Below are 16,119 nucleotides of genomic sequence, written 5' to 3' on the forward strand. Positions count from 1 at the left end.
GGGGGATGCTGAGGGATGCTGTGGCAGTGCTTTAGAAGTGTCATGGTCTGGCTAATGGTGATAATGGAGAGGTCCTGACCCTCACAAACAGCTCTGCTTGTGGAAGCTCCAGCAGGAAAGGGTCGGCAAGAGGCTGCCAGCAGTTCAAATGTGCCATTTAACACATCAAGGTGCAGCAACTACGAATGCTCCCAGCACACAGCAATCCCTTCAGGGTCATTAAAACACCTCCTAGCTGCCATTCTGTTCCCTTTAAAGGCATTTTTTATCCCGTGTGAGCTCACTGAAGGCTGCACATCCTTGATTTCAGTGCCAAAACACCTCCATCCAAGTGGGAGGACAGTTCTGCTGACCTCTCACAACAGCACAGGAGGAGAAATCCTACCTCACCTTTACAGTGTGAAAGGCAATTAAAAACTGGGATGTAATTTCCTTTCAACAGAAGGCTTTAGAGGGGAAATGGCCTTAATTAAATCAACTTTTACATCATGAAATAAAAGCTAAGTGGTTATAGCTAGGTAAGAGTGATATACTTAATTTACAGGTCTGCAATTTCCCCACAAACTTAGGGCAAACAATCCCTCCCTGTTTCTAGTCCATCCAAAACTAGTACACTCCATCCCAAAAGAAAGATTTACTTGGCATTAGGAGACAGGAACAAGAGACAGAGCAAACATTTGATAAGAGTGACTCTTAAAACTAATGTTTTTTAATTGCTACCTGTATGAAATCAGTTCTGTGCAGAAAAGCTCATGGCCTTCATTGCTAAATAAGCAAAATTGTCTGTATATACAGGTAGGATTTAGTTACTGACAGCCCAGACCTAACATTAAACAGTAAAAAAATACAGGTGACAACACATTCCTCCAGAGGACAGCTAAATCCTGGTGCTGGGCTGTGAACAGCCATGACAGGATGAGTTACGGAAATGGCTTAGAGTCTGGAGAGAGTAAAACAGAGCAATTGAAGGCTGTAAGTGCAGAAAAAAATCCCCCTCGTTCTTTACAAGGTTACATTCCTCCCAAAGCTACCCTCATAAATAGGTCAGAACTGTGTACTTTCCTGGAAACCTCACGATGTACATCCACGGAAATAAACCCAACACCTGCAATCAATCCCAAAAATTCAGGTTAGCATCAAATAGGGATGAAGTTCTGGACGTGGAGAAGAATCATTTACAACTCTAAGAAAGAATCCCAAAACACAGACAGGAGGCTGCAGAGTAAATAGCAAAATAAAAACACATTGGGGAAACTTTCCAGAGATCCCTTTCTCTTTAGACCTTAACAGCTGAGAAATTATTTGGAGTTCATTAACAAGTCACAGACTAATCTATTTACTTGTATGGAAGTGAAAGAGTGGGGAGAAACATATTTGACTCATTCTTAGTAATTTCCCCTGCATAAAATATTTTTGGAGAAAAAAAAAATATACAGGCAGCTGAGCCAAAATTTTTTCTCCCTCTCAGACAAAACTAGATCATGATTCATCATATACACAGATGAATTTTAATTTATTCCTTTAACAAGTTTCTTTGTGTATTTTCTTGTAAGCAAGAATTAATACACTCAGACATGGGGAAATGTTAATTTTACTGCTTTGCCTTTCAAGTTTACAAATGTTGAGTCTAACTGCTGCTGGCACCATTCTGGCCTGCAGGGAAAAGAGAGACAAACGCCTGACCTATGCACAGAGGGTCTCTGGCCTTTCTAGAGGTCAGCAGTAACTTCACATCTCTCATCTCCTGAACACAATTAAAGGATCTGAGAATGAAAGGATTCTGCCCATCCAGTGAGGGTTATCACCTTCCAGAAGGAAAGCTGTTTGATAATTATTCATTCCTGCTGTAACTCCACGGTGTCACTCACAGAAAGATAAAGGTGACACAGGAAAGCATTTGGCCTATTAGAAACGCATAAAACTTCCCTCAGTTCAGTGGAGCCCGAGTGGAATTTGGCCATCTGGAATTCCTGGATACAACTTGATGTTTGCCTGCTAAATGAGTATTTCACAGTATTTCACAACGCTAATGATGATGACCCTTCTGCTCTTCCAGGGAGAAACTCAGAGACTCCTCCTGTTCCTGGAAAAAAGGAACACATTTAGAGATGTGGGAAGAATCCCCATCCCTTAGCTCTGCTGCAAGAGGGAACATAAAAAATCTGCTCTGATTTCTCAGTGAGGTGGTGTTGATCAGCTCTTGAGCTGGGTTCACTCCAGTGGGAGACAAGCGGTAGATTCCATAATGCACACTCAGCACTCATTTGTGCCTGAAAATGTCATCTCAAAGCACCCTCCATTTAGATGGGGGTTTAGATTGCTTATCAGGAAAAATTTCTTCACCAAAAGGGTGGTCAGGCATTGGAAGAGCTGCCCAGGGCAGTGGTAGAATCATCATTCCTGGAAATGTTCAGGAAATGTACTGCCTGGGGACATGGCTGAGTGGTGGCTTTGGCAGTGCTGGGTTAACGGCTGGACCTGACAATCTTAGAGGCTTTTCCAATCTAAATGATTCCATGAGAGATAAAAACACACCAATTTCTATCCCAAAATCACCCTTCACCAATAACAGGCCCTGTTGCTCTTTACAGAAAACCTGTGGAGGCTCTCTGAGGAACAAGGATGCACAGAGAAGCAATTTGCACCTTCTAAGTAACACACAACTCATGTCATTCTGAATACTATCATTTGCTCCAAACATTTTGCTTATCCATATCTTCCTAATATCTACACTTCTATTTCCTAGTCCAGTTAGAAAGCAATTCAGCAAGACCCAGCAGTGATATGGAGCGTGCAGAGAGCCATATCAATGTTTATATATACATATATACTCCATTTCTTTATATACACATACACTCCATTTCTTTTGGAAGCACTATTGTTTATTTCTATGAAAGCAAAGCAGCACTTGCTCTAAGTGCCAATTTGCAGAGATGAAAGGAACTGAGCAGTCAGGCAGATGGGGACAGACCTTCAGCCTCTGTGTGCTGATTGTTTATCTGCTAACTTGGAACAGGAAAACTTCACAAAGTCAATGTGGGATTCAGACCTAACAGCAAAGAATGCAGCTGTGCAAATGCACGAGACACGAAGCCTTTGCATTCAGATAGAATCATATTTAATACAATTAAAGTAATTACTTCGGTCTAGTCAGCCCTGGTTAAGTCTCCATTGGAGTTAATTAGCAAATGATAGGAAAATACTTTGAACTTTAAATGTTAAATACTTTCATTATTAATATTATTCTTGCAACTGCTGCAAGAGCAGCCACATCCTCTTGGCTCCTTGGAATACTGCAATGTGGTAATGTGGAAAACAAGAGCAGTGCTTTTGCCTGGTTGATTTAAACATATTTCTTTGGTGTACTAACCAAGCATCTACCTCAAAAAAACCCCACAGAAGAGCTCAAGCCCTACTTTCACAGAATCCCAGACTGGTTTGGGTTGGTCTTGTGTCATTGCCATGCAGAGTATTGGATCCTTGCTTGGTAGTACAATTTCAGACAAATACTCCAAAAAACGGTAAGAAAATAATGATTCAAGGCACAGGGAAGGAAACAAGACATACAATCAAGGAAGGTTCAAAGGGCTGGGTCACATTTAGTCCTGCAGAATAAAGATTTAACTGCACACAACTATATAATAGAAGTAAGTTATAAGAGAGCAACAACTGATTACTCTCCCTATTTCAAACTGGGAAAAAAAATATAATGCGTTGAAGCCATAAAAAGGAAAATGAAGGATTGAGAACTTTATAATTCAAAGAGTGGAACAAGCAGCCCAAAAGCTGCAGAATACTCATCAGTGAGGGTATTCAGGCTTAAGTAAACACCCATCTGTTAAAGAATATTTTGTTATAATCACTCCTGCTATTGTGCAAGGAGGTGGAACGAGAGTCCCACTGAAGTCTGGGGGTTGGATACCTACAATTCATGTGTTCCACGTTTTTGAAACATTTATTCAGAACAACAAACATCTGGTTCTTAATCCCCCAATTAACACTGTTTCCAGCCCCAAGGAATTAATCACAGAATTCACGGGAAACAGTTTATTTGCTGGCAACGGAGTAAAACAAATTGCCTACAAACTTCTACATTGCTAACTGAGAGGTTTAATTGCTTTTTTTTTTCTTTCCTGACATTTTAATTAAAAAAATAAAGGCTAGAAAGACATCCCTGGGCAGAGACCTTTGCAGCAGTGTGTCAGCAGAGAATCACACAGCTCTGGGGACTCAGGCTCTCATTCATGCTTCTGACCTCCTTTGAAGAGCACTCTGAGATCTAGCAGTGAAAAGGACTGTAAGAAGTGCTAGACAGCATCATTAGCATTCAGGAGGACACAGTTCTGTGGCTTGGCTCAATTCAAAGGGATCTGCTGGTACTCAGGAAAGCCAAAACATTTTCCAGAGGAGAGGGCTGAGCAGCTGGGGGTAGCTGTGCTTCCAGCACTACACACTGAGTATCACTGAACCAACCCAATTCCTGCTCGCTTTTTGTTTGCACCATTCCCACAATGGAATATTTTAACCTGTTTCCAGCTATAAAAGTAAGGCAGTGCTTAAAATACCCTCCCAGCAAAGAAAATCTGCATTTCTGGTGCATTCCCAGCACCCTCTTGGCACTCCTGCCACCACACTCCATGCTCTGCCATGCCTCTGGATGCTTATTCCATGAAAACCTCTTTGTTAGCACCTCTTACACCCCACAGCTCAGTGGATTTACACCCTGCTGCTCTCAGCTGCTGTGGAGAAATCCGGTGGAATGGAAAGTCAGTGTTCAAGGACTCCAGCTTTAAAGATGTCCCTGCTTGCAGGATTTGAATGAGTTTATCCACCTGGCTTTGCCACTACGTGGATTTGAAGTAAACAAATCCCACCAAACAGCTCTTCAAAAGGTAACCAACACAACCATTACAATTCCAGCCAGCAACAGACTCTCAACAATAGCTCCAAAAATCTCCACCAGCTTCAGGGTGTCTGTCTGGCCACTATAATTTACTCCAATGTCGCTGTTGAGCCGCTAGCAGAGAAGGAAAACCCGGATTCTCAGCGTAGCACAGAAAAAGGCCCCTTATTATTTGAATCCAACATATATATAGACTTTTCAGAGGTCAGCCAGATTGGTCAGCCAGAAACCTCCCCCTAGGCCTGATTGGCCAGGCCTGAACTGTCCAAATCTCGAGACACTGTTTAAAAAACATCCAAACTTTATCTTTGTTTATAAACACAACAGAATGCTCTCACGAGAAAGACCTGTGCTAGCCACACTCCAAGGTTAACAGGACCTGGACAACTCTTGAAACCATGGGGTTTGTCACCAGGCCCTTCTGCACACATTTTGTGGTTGGTGATCTTCCACCTACTGATTTTGCCTTCTGTTCTCTGTGAAGAGTCCTGTGACATCAATCAGGAACTGATTCATTTCCCCTCATGCTCCTTAAAACCTTTTTAGATGGTATTTCTTTATCAGCACGTTCCAACATGACAGCTGCTTTAACTTTGCCTCTTACTTCAATAAAGTTTTCTGCATATTTTTAATTTGATGTCTAACCTTTATTAAATTTGCAGCTGCTGGAGTATCTCTAGATATTTATTTGTGATACCAGATATAATGGGAAATGGGAAAACACAAGGCTTTGGAGAAATTATATTGTAATGTTCTGGTGTTGGCTTTATGTTGGTTTGGTGTGAGGGTTTTTGTGTATATGGAGTGGTTTTTCTGGGGTTGGGTGGTTTTGGGTTGGTTTGTTGCTTTGGGTATTTTTAATTGTGCCATTCCAGACTACTGTTTGTCTATTTTTGTTTAGATTGGATATCAGGAAAAATTCCTTCATTAAAAGGGTTGTCAAACTCTGGAACAGGCTGCCCAGGGAAGTGGTGAAATCACCATCCCTGGAAGTGTTCACAAAACATGGAAATGTGGCACACGTGGTCATAAAACATGTAGGAATGTGTGGGAAATGGTTTAGGGGTTAGAGTCAACAACCTTGGAGGTCTTCCCCAGCCTCTGGGATTTCTGTTGATGTCTCCATGGTTCCAAGGTATTTCAGATGACAATTCACCTTCATCAAGAGACCATGAAGGGTTTACTTTAATATTTAGGGTTGATAAAATATTGAGCTCATCCAGTCCAAGCCTTATAAACCTTCCTATTTGTTGCAGATTCCAAATTACATCCAAACTGTGTAAATTCCTACTCCTTCACCCTGGGCTCAGTTAATTCAAAGATCAACCATGTCTCTCTAGCCTGGTGTTTACCAAGGACACGAAATAAGGACACAACAATGAACCCAAAGCTGAGGAGCCCCAGAGATAAAATTGCCATCATTTAAAACACAACAACATCCAGAATCATGAAATACACACAGACAGGACCAAAAAATCTGCAACTCCCACAATTAACTCCTTTGGGGATGCCACAGGCAAACCAAGCACTGCCAGGTGTGACACACTTTGAAAGCTGCTGCTCTGAACCATTTCCAACAATAAAATAATTGAAAACCCCCAGAACCCAAACAGCTTTCAGTGCTGGAGGAAGCCCAACCAGGCTGGTGTCTCCTGTTATATTCTGGTAGCTCATGCCTTCACAGTGCAATGTACTAACCAGAACAAATATTTCTATTTTTAGGAGTGAAATCAAAGTCTTAACTGGCTGGTGAGGTCTGTTTGCCACTGTGTGCCTGAAAGAGATTGGTGTTGCTATTTTTGGCAGCAACCAGCATGGACAAAGTATGATTTTTAGTGAACTTTAATGTGTTTTCTTAAACCAAGTTCTTTTTCAATGTGAACAAAGCATTCCACAGCACTTTAAGGCTGGAGAATTCATTCCCATATAAAGCAGAATGGTAACTTCCAATGAAAAACCAAACTTGGAAATTATCACCAACAAAACTCGGAAACTATCTTAGAGCTCTTCTAATATTCCAACTGTCACATGGAAATCTACACTATCCTCAGTACATATTAATAAATTAGAAACTCTGGTAACTCTCTCAGCTGGAAATGTTTTTCTTGCACATGAAAATTCCCCTGTCTGAAGTCCCAGCCTAATCAAGCATTAGCTACTACAACTAATTCTCTAGGAACTTTCTTGTCTTTCTCAAAATTAGAATTTAAAGCAATCAGTTAAGAGCTAAATAGTTACTGGAATATCCAGTATTTCCACACAACTCAAAGCTCTACTTCTTCTGGCCTTTCCAACATGAACCTCCTCACACAACTCTCTGATCCTGAAACATGCCAAAAGCTGGACAAACCTTACAGTTTTATACCCAAAACATTTCCTCTCTGTTAACTGAGAAATAACATAGGGAATGAAAAACAATTCTGCAAAGATATCCAATGGCAAACGGTGCAAAAAGCCATCTCACTTTTGTGAATCCTGTTTTTGAACACAAACTCAACTTTTTATTGCTGAATAAAATCCTTCTCCCCATTGTGTGTACCCAGAGCCAGAACACACAGCTATAGCAACAACAGCTGATTCTCTGCAAGAATTGCATCTCATCCTCCTTGGTGAAGCTCCTCACTCACCAGTTGGGACAGCAGGATCCATCGTTGGCTTTTCCCAGGTATTGATCTGCTCCCAGGTAAATCCATTGGTTCCCAAGGCGACGCTATAACCACAATTGCTGTAGTGCTCATCAAATGAACAACCACCTAAAAAACAAGAAAAATGAAAACATTTCTGGATTAATTGTCTCTCTCTCTTTGTGGTAGGTCGTTACATAGATATTTTATACCCAAGCTTACACAGAAGATGAAAATAAATCAAACTCATTTCCTGAACATTGTTTTTCAGGCAACACTAAAGATGATATCCAAAAAATATCTTTGCACTTTTCACATTTTTTATCCACTGGAAGCCCTTGTTTTCTTCCTTCCACACTACTGTTTCTTTGATCAGTCCCTTTGTTTCAACCTGTTTTCAAGGTCAATTGCACAGGATACTCCCACGCAGGAATATTTGCATGAACCTCCAAGATATTATAAAGAAAAAAAAAGGAAAATGGGGGAATGTGAGTGACAAACAAACACAGAATTACTGTTCCTACAGTGAGCCCTCACTTCTTTTTGCCTTTAAATTTTGATGGTCTCTACCCTGGCTTAAACCATCTTTTAAACATCACCCAGAACTTCCCAAAGTCCTTCAGGTCAATACTGGTGAGTGTGGCTCTGCTGTTTGTGAACAACAGGAGAACGAGCAGCAGCAGAGGCTGACTGGAAAACTCACACCTTCCAGAGTGTTCACTGAAAGATCTTCACTGCAATTCCCAAAATACTTGGCAGAAGTTAACTCTCATAAATAATTTTGCAGCTGCCTGAACATTCATGAATTGAGGGAAATCCAGGAGCTGTGGAATGACATTTTGTATTCCCATGCAGATCTTTGAAACTTGTGTCACACAGGGAAATTGAGACTCGTTATTCCCTAGCATATTCCCAAATTAGTGTCCCTTATGACCTCGTGCACATTCCTCTTCACAGCCATCCAACTTAGCCTGCCAAACGTATTTCACAACTGGATCCATTGGATCAGGGGGTCTGGGCTGCTAAAGAAAAGTTTAAAGAGATCAAGCTTACAAAAAAAAAAAATATATATATAGTATATTTTCATTATAAATAGATATGATAATTGTAGATTTTGTGACCCTTGAAAGCCTGCCTGCTTCAGTAGAGTTTCTGCAAATATTTCTGAGTTGTCATGATTTTACAATATTTTAATAATCCTTGCCTTTAATTCATTGCACTTGTGAAGCCTTCCCAGCTGTCAAAACAAGCAGGATTACACTAAAACTCTTTCCCTGATATTTTTTCAAAAAAATTAATTTCGGTGAAAAAGTTGACAATCACAATATTGAACAGTCTCATTAAAAATAATCTGAGGGAAGATGCAGCCATCCTGGACTGTGTGGGAGTGAGCAGTGCAGCTGAAAATCACCTTTATCCCAGCGAGCAGGAACGAGAGGTGAAATCAAACCCTCTGCTCTCAGCCTCCACACAGGGCATTCTCATTTTGATAGATTCACTTCAACAGCACAACTTCAGACACAAACCATCCCTCTCTGCTCAGCACACACGAGTGGGGCTGTCTGGGAGCTATTCCTTTGAAGGAATGGTAAACACACTCTCTGCTCGAGCCCAGCTGCTGTTTGAGGTCTCCTCTACACAGAGAAAATTGCACAGGAGCTCCTGTGAAGTCCCAGAAGCAAAACAAGTGATGGTAGCAAAATATGGGGTAGCAGTGCTCATTGAACAGGAGATGTAATTGTCAATAGCTTGGCATAATCAGCCAAATAGGTTATTTTATCCTCACTGAGGAAGGTGGATAGTGAGGAGCTGAAAAAGGGATAGTGAGGACTTGTGGAAATTAATTGGGAGCATCTGCTGATACAAGGAAACACCTGAGGCAGCTTTGAACTGCCTTGTCTGAAAGTCAAAGCTAACCTTGTAGTACAGCTGAATAGGAAAGAGAAGGAAAAACCACGGAGAGCCTTAAAAGCAGCAGCAAGGTACCTACATTTTAAAGAAAGAAATGGTTAGTGGAGAAACCTCCAAACACAGAGTGACAGGGCAATAAGCCAGAAGGATTAATTTACTAGAGGCAGCAGAATTGGAATGTAGAAGTGAATTTGGAGGAAATGAGGACAAGGAGGAAAAGCTGGAGTAGATTTTAAGGGCTCAGATGAGGAGGCTGGCTGTGTGAATGCTGGGTACCAGGAGGGGGGCAGTGCCCACCTGCTTCTTGCTCTGCTGTGTCAGCTGAGAGCAGAATGAAAAGTGAAGTAAAGACTCAGCTGGGAGCCACAGGGACTTGTGAGCCAAAAAGTCATCAGCTCCTTTCTTTGCATCGTGACAGTGCCCATTGTGTGATGGAACAGGAAAGAAACTTCAGGAAGTGAAAGGAAAGTAGTACAATATGTCAGAATATAATAGCTTTTGTGGTTACTCCAATAGTCACAGAATGGTTTGGATTGGAAGGGACCTTAAAAATCATCTCATCCCACCCCCTGCCATGGGCAGGGACACCTTCCACTATCCCAGGTGCTCCAAGACCTGTCCAACCTGTTCTTCGACACTGCCAGGGATCCAGGGGCAGCCACAGCTTCTCTGGGCACCCTGTGCCAGGGCCTGCCCACCCTCACAGCAAAAAAATTCTTTATATCCAATCCTTGGTTCAGCCACTTGGCCACAGCGACTTGTGTACACATCTGGCAAGAAAGGACATCAATGGTGGCCCCTAAATTTGGCAGAACATGGCAGATGTGGCATTGCAGCTTCACTCACAGACAGCCAGGCTCAGAATATCAAGAGATTTTAGGAGTTCACTGAAGTAGGAATAGTAACAAGCAGAGGTGTTACTCTACACTGATGTCAACATAACCTTATATTCAACATTTCCTAATTTCCCCACCCATGCAGAGACTTAGATATGAGCTACACCTAAATATGATGGAATATAACAATAGTCAGAGTTTAGATCCATCCCCATAGGGAATTATCCATGGATGAAATCTGGCTGCTTGGAGGCAGAATAGGGCTATTCATTAACACTGAAGAAATAACCCTCAAGGTGAAGGAGAAAGAAGAAAGACCACTCAATGGATTTAGATATCAGATTTGCATGTTATCATTTCAGCCACACATCACAGAGTAGCTGGAGGAAAATGTCAACAATTTTCACCATCACCAAAATAGGGCTCTGGATGTTCATAAACTGTTAGCAAGAATGAGGATTTCTGGAAAACAAATTGGGATTTTTGGAGCCTTTTTTCCTGCTTGGCTAAAAACCAAAGAAATGCAGCTGCTCAGTGGGGCAAAAGAGGGAATGGAGATGGCTTTGATGGCACTGGATAACACAGGTGATGTTGAACCCTTCTCACAAAATGAAATCTAAACAAGAAAGCTTTTCCCTTCCTGAAAAGAGCGATATTGAAGCAAATAATAGCTCACATAAGAAAGATAAAATATCCCTTGTTTTACACTGCAGCCTTGTAACAATGCCACTGCTCATCTGAGTGATGCTAATTAATCTTGAGCAGACCTATCATCAGTTAGTGAGACTTGCCCCTGGATTAAGTGTAAACCAGCCTTGCATAAATTGAATGGCTCCTTTGAATATCTAATTGAATTTGCAGAAGTGTGCGCCAGGGGGGTGTTTAAATAAGTGCACAAATATGATAAAAAGAACTTCACGCTGTAATATCTAATTCAGTAAGCAAAAATAATGGCAGGGCACATTCCAATTAGTGTTTGATTTATTTATTTTAACAAATCCAATTAGTTGAATGTTTTATAAAGTCATCCAATGTCAAACTCTCACAGCCTCGCCAGATAAAAAATATAGCACTTCTGAGAAGGGACAAAGCAACACACTGATGTGAGAAGCCTCATTGGTTATCCCGTGGTTCTAAACACACACAGAAAACAGAGCAGCAGATAGAATTTGATCAACCATTGCCAGCAATCCCAAGGTGGGAAAGGGATGCAGACAATGAGAACATCAGTCTCACTGTTCCACCCCAGAGTTCTTCCTTAGAGAAGTAGTTACTGTTCTCATTTATTTAAAAAAAACAACAAAAACCCCAAACAACAAGCCAAAATAATGGGCAAAAGTTAGTAGAAAGCCTGAGCACTTTCTACTAAACATCCTTTTTGCAACTTTCAGGATAGCTGAGATTTAGTCTATCAGTTTTTATCTTAAACCTGCAAAATGCAAAGCAAGTAAAGGGAGAAACAAATGCAGTCAGGATGAGGCAGTGCTTATGAACTCTAAAATTCCACAAATCAACCCACCACTGTTCCTGATCGTTCATTCTCATCCCCTCCAAAAACATTCTTGTCCACAAAGGCTGGAAAAGATGCACCTGGCTCATTAAGGTAACTCCTAGTGTAGGATTTATTGTATAAAATTCCATTTGTAACTTATTTTTCAGACTGTAGAATTCACACAGCAAATTCCTGAGAAATGTTATTATCTATTCCTGTGGAAGTGGGAGAGAATGAAGAATGAAAATGTGCATGTAAAGCTTGTGCTGAGTTGCTTTAAGATGGGATAAATCAAGGAATATTGGAATTTCCTCACTCAGGAAGAGTAGCAAGTCCTTTATATGCTTTCTACTCCTTCCAGAAGGAAGAAGACATCAGACTATCAACCTGCTCTTCAGCTGGCCAGTTGCAATGAGCACTTTATTATTCTAACCAAATGTTTGTTCTCTGCTCCCACATTTTCAAAGAACAGGTTTGTGCAGAGAAAAAAGTCATCTTTACTGAGTCAAAGGGCACCATGTGTTCAGGGTGTGTTTAAATTCACACTCTATAAGGGAGATGAAGATGCTCTGACTCCTCCCACTGCAGGGAAAGCTTTGATCATTTTTTATGCCTCATTAACAGAGGATCTACACCAGGAGCAACTGGAGAATAGCTTCTCCAGTGTGTTATAAAGTATAAACTCTGAGGAAAAGCATTTATAACACCTTTTTCTGATGCCAATTGTTTCAGAACTGAGCTCAGACCTTGCACAAACTCAGGTGAATCACTCAACCATTGAAAACAAACCCCAAGTTTCTCACCTGCTGGTGCTCACAGCAGTGCTCCTCTCAAGGCATCCAGAGGTTTGGGATTTAGGAACAAACAGTAGTGATTTCTCTGGTGCCTCAAACACATCCCTGCATACAGTTTTGTTCCTGCTGCAAGTGTCAGTCCTCACGGTTGAGGAACGATTCACCCACCACAGGACAGTTCTGTTTCTTGTCCTGCCTTCCTACTCCTAACACAATTTCATTAAGTTTCATGTAAGCAGAGACAGTTTTATCTCCACTCTAGAGGTGCCAGTCCTCTGAGATAGCAGGAACAATTGCCTGGCCAAGGTTTGAAGCATTCTTGTTAGATTTGACTAAGTTCCATTCCATTTGCGTGTTCTGTGTCCTGGCAGTGAAATTTGTTTCCCTTTAGAATTAAAATATATATGTATAGATCTTTGGGGTTTTCCCCCCCTAAATCAATATAATCTTTGAAAATACAGAATGCAGTTTAGAAAAGTTTTTCTTGGTCCCAAAATAGGCTCAGGACTAGAATTGTGATTTCCAGTGCTATCAAGGAAGACACTCATACTACCTATATATATATATATATATATATATATATACACACACATATACATACATACATACACACACATTTATATATATGTCTTTTTCCAGTTATATGCCCTGTCACCTTGCTATCTTTGCAGGTTCAGTGTTACACATCTATTCCCACCTATTTTGAAGCAGCTTTGAGCACAATTTCCATGCACACACATCCCACCTGCCTGGACACAATCAACAGCTGGATGTTCCTTGTGTAGGAACCTTGCTACAATCAAAATATTGTTTCCCCTGAGTAAGGGATCATGTGTGGTGTCCATGGTGAACATCACCAATAACAGGAAACTCCTCAAGTGCCCTCCCAGCAATAGCAGGTTTTTCTCCCAGCATTTCCCTGCAGAAGCTATTGGTCCCAAATGTGTGACAGAGCCTGACAGAGTTGATCAGTTCTGCTCCTAATCCCACAGAGCAGAGAGAGCATTGTGGATCCTGATATGCATGGAAGGAGTGTTTAAGCTCCATTCCCTGAACTTGTCAGTTTAAGCTGAGTTCTCTTTCTTCAAGCCATCATTACAGGTTTCTCTTTGCTCTCTCCATGTCTCATCAGCTGAGCCCTAGACCAGCTCAAACCTTCATTACTAATTCTGTACTTCATAATCCACCACGGATCAGTGAAATAGCTTTGAAGTATCCTAGGAGCAAAACTAACACTAAATGGCATTTGTTTCAATTTATATGTCCAAATCAGGGATGACTCATCTAACTTGCCTTGCAAAAATGGATGTCCTTTATTTAACACCAAGAATATATGTTTGCTCCTGACAGCTGAGCTGTCACCATTTCAATAGCTCAATATTAACATTTCATTGCTTTAAGCACAAGTTTAATATTAGAGATATATACACATCTCTAATCTGATTGAATTATTTTTTTTCAAGCTACAAAAAAGTCAGTTAACACCCTGCACCTTTTCAAAGAACCCAAACTTTTCCATTTCAGTTAGTTCCAGTCTGCTGCAACACACCAGGATTTATCTTAAAAATTTTCAGATTTGCCTGTCTCAAAGCAACGAAACTTGTAAAATTAGCACAGGTTATCAAAACCATAAAAGATTCTTAAACAGACATATCCCACCAACTTTTCTTGTGATTCTAATTAGTTCAATCTATAGATTTATTGGCTTTCCACCACTGAAACAGACTCCTGCTTTAGTCATAGTAGGACAGAATGAAGATTTCTTTTTTAGAAACACAGATTTGTAGCACACAATTACTGCCACACTTGTAGAATAAATATTAAAAATGCCTCACTTTGCTTCAATTCACTTCTTAAGTCACAGGACATTTTTTTCCTAAATTAATCCTTGTTCTGTATTCCAAAAGTCTACCTTAAATTATTACCAGAATTGTTGAAGATATGCTTAGTTATATTTATCAGTAAAACCATTTGTGGGTGTTCATTGTTTCTTAAATAAAAAAAAGGGAACAGAGCTTTCTTTCCCTCCAGCACCTAAAAATTCTTGGGGCTAATTATTCAGTGAATTTTAACAGGATTGTCTAGCATTGTATTTATAGTGCATTTGCACCAGTTTCTACTCCAGCTGCTGCACTGCCTTGCTCAGCCCCAGCTCTCCATTGACTTGCTTCATTTCAGCATTTGCTGCTGTCACATGAATTCCTGCTCAAGGTACTTAAATTACATCCTTACCATCCACCAAGGCAGAAAAACCTGTCTGCAAGTAGCTGTTTCTCACTTATTTTATATTCCATTAGCAAACCTCTCTCTCTCTCAATAAGCTTTTCTACAAACTTCAAATTAATGTGTGTGAACTTTAAGCAAGAAGCAATCGTTGACTGACTCGCATTTTCTTTGGTGATGAATAAAATATTGTCTCAACAGACACCATTTCAGGAATTCCAACAGCAACTAGAAATTTTCCAGTCTTTCTCCTTCCCTGTGGCTAGCACAGGTCTTTCCCATGAGAACTTTCTCCTGTGTTTTATAAACAAAGATAAAGTTTGGATGTTGTTAGAACAGTGTCTCGAGATTTGGACAGTTCAGGCCTGGCCAATCAGGCCTAGGGGGAGGTTTCTGACTGACCAATCTGAGTGACCTCTGAAAAGTCTATATAAGTTGGAATCAAAATAATAAAGCTCTCTTTTTTATGCCACACTGAGAATCCGGGTCTTCTTCCCTGCTAGTGGCTCAACAGCGACACTTCCCTTGTTCTGCTGCTCAAGCTCCTGTTTTGGAGGAAGATCTCCTTGCAGCAGAGATGTTTCCATGGAAGTTCATGGTCACAAAACACAAGGATTAGCTTAAATAAGGGGAGGAATTCTGGTTTCTTGCCACACCACCAAACACACAATAAAATTAAACACAATCTGGCTGCAGTCATATGTAACTAGAACAGACATATCCTTGTGAGAGAAGAATTGAAGTTCTTGTTGGACTGGCATTCTTATAATCATTCCATTAACTGAACAGGCTTCTCAAATGAGGCCAAGGGAAGTAAATTAACTCAGTGCTGAAATTCTGAGATACATCTTACTTGTGCACTCACAGAAAACTACCCACAGAGTGCACGAGGACAACAATGTCCATGTGGACACCCTTCCTATCTGTGCTCTCTAAAACCACACACCAATAGTTAAAACAGCTTTTCTGGGGGAGAAGACTCTAATTAGGTGGGTTGGTTCTTGGTGAACAGTACTGGTATTTTGTTTAAATTGCTTCTGAACATGTGCAATTAAATCTCCAGCGCTGCAGGACTCCAAAAACTCCTTGATATTTGAGCTATTGTGCTTGGCAAGTATTAGCTCAGCTGTACATTGGTTAAATATCAGGGATTTAGACAAAGGCATAGCTATCATCTGTTTCTGAGTATCAGCAATAAAATCTAATTGGCTAATACATTGCTAATAACTTGCAAGGAGTGTTGCAGCTGGTATATGTAATATATAATAATGTGGTTATTGGAAGCTACTCCCAGAGAACGGCTGTATAAATAATTTTTATTATTTCTAACAATTCC

The 16,119-nt window shown here is 40.6% G+C and overlaps 1 protein-coding gene across 1 annotated transcript in view; it reads right to left on the minus strand.

The window, feature by feature from the left end:
* The window catches only part of PTPRT (protein tyrosine phosphatase receptor type T), a 416,079-nt gene that overhangs the window by 300,675 nt on the left and 99,285 nt on the right, over nucleotides 1-16,119 (minus strand). The window contains exon 2 of the mRNA XM_085079316.1: nucleotides 7,531-7,656. Coding sequence (XP_084935442.1) covers nucleotides 7,531-7,656 — 126 coding nt within the window. The remainder of the gene's footprint in view (nucleotides 1-7,530; nucleotides 7,657-16,119) is intronic.

The sequence above is a fragment of the Lichenostomus cassidix genome, chromosome 20 (genome assembly GCF_008360975.1).
Source record: "Lichenostomus cassidix isolate B80296 chromosome 20, HeHo_3.0, whole genome shotgun sequence".
In the NCBI taxonomy this organism is placed as follows: domain Eukaryota; kingdom Metazoa; phylum Chordata; class Aves; order Passeriformes; family Meliphagidae; genus Lichenostomus; species Lichenostomus cassidix.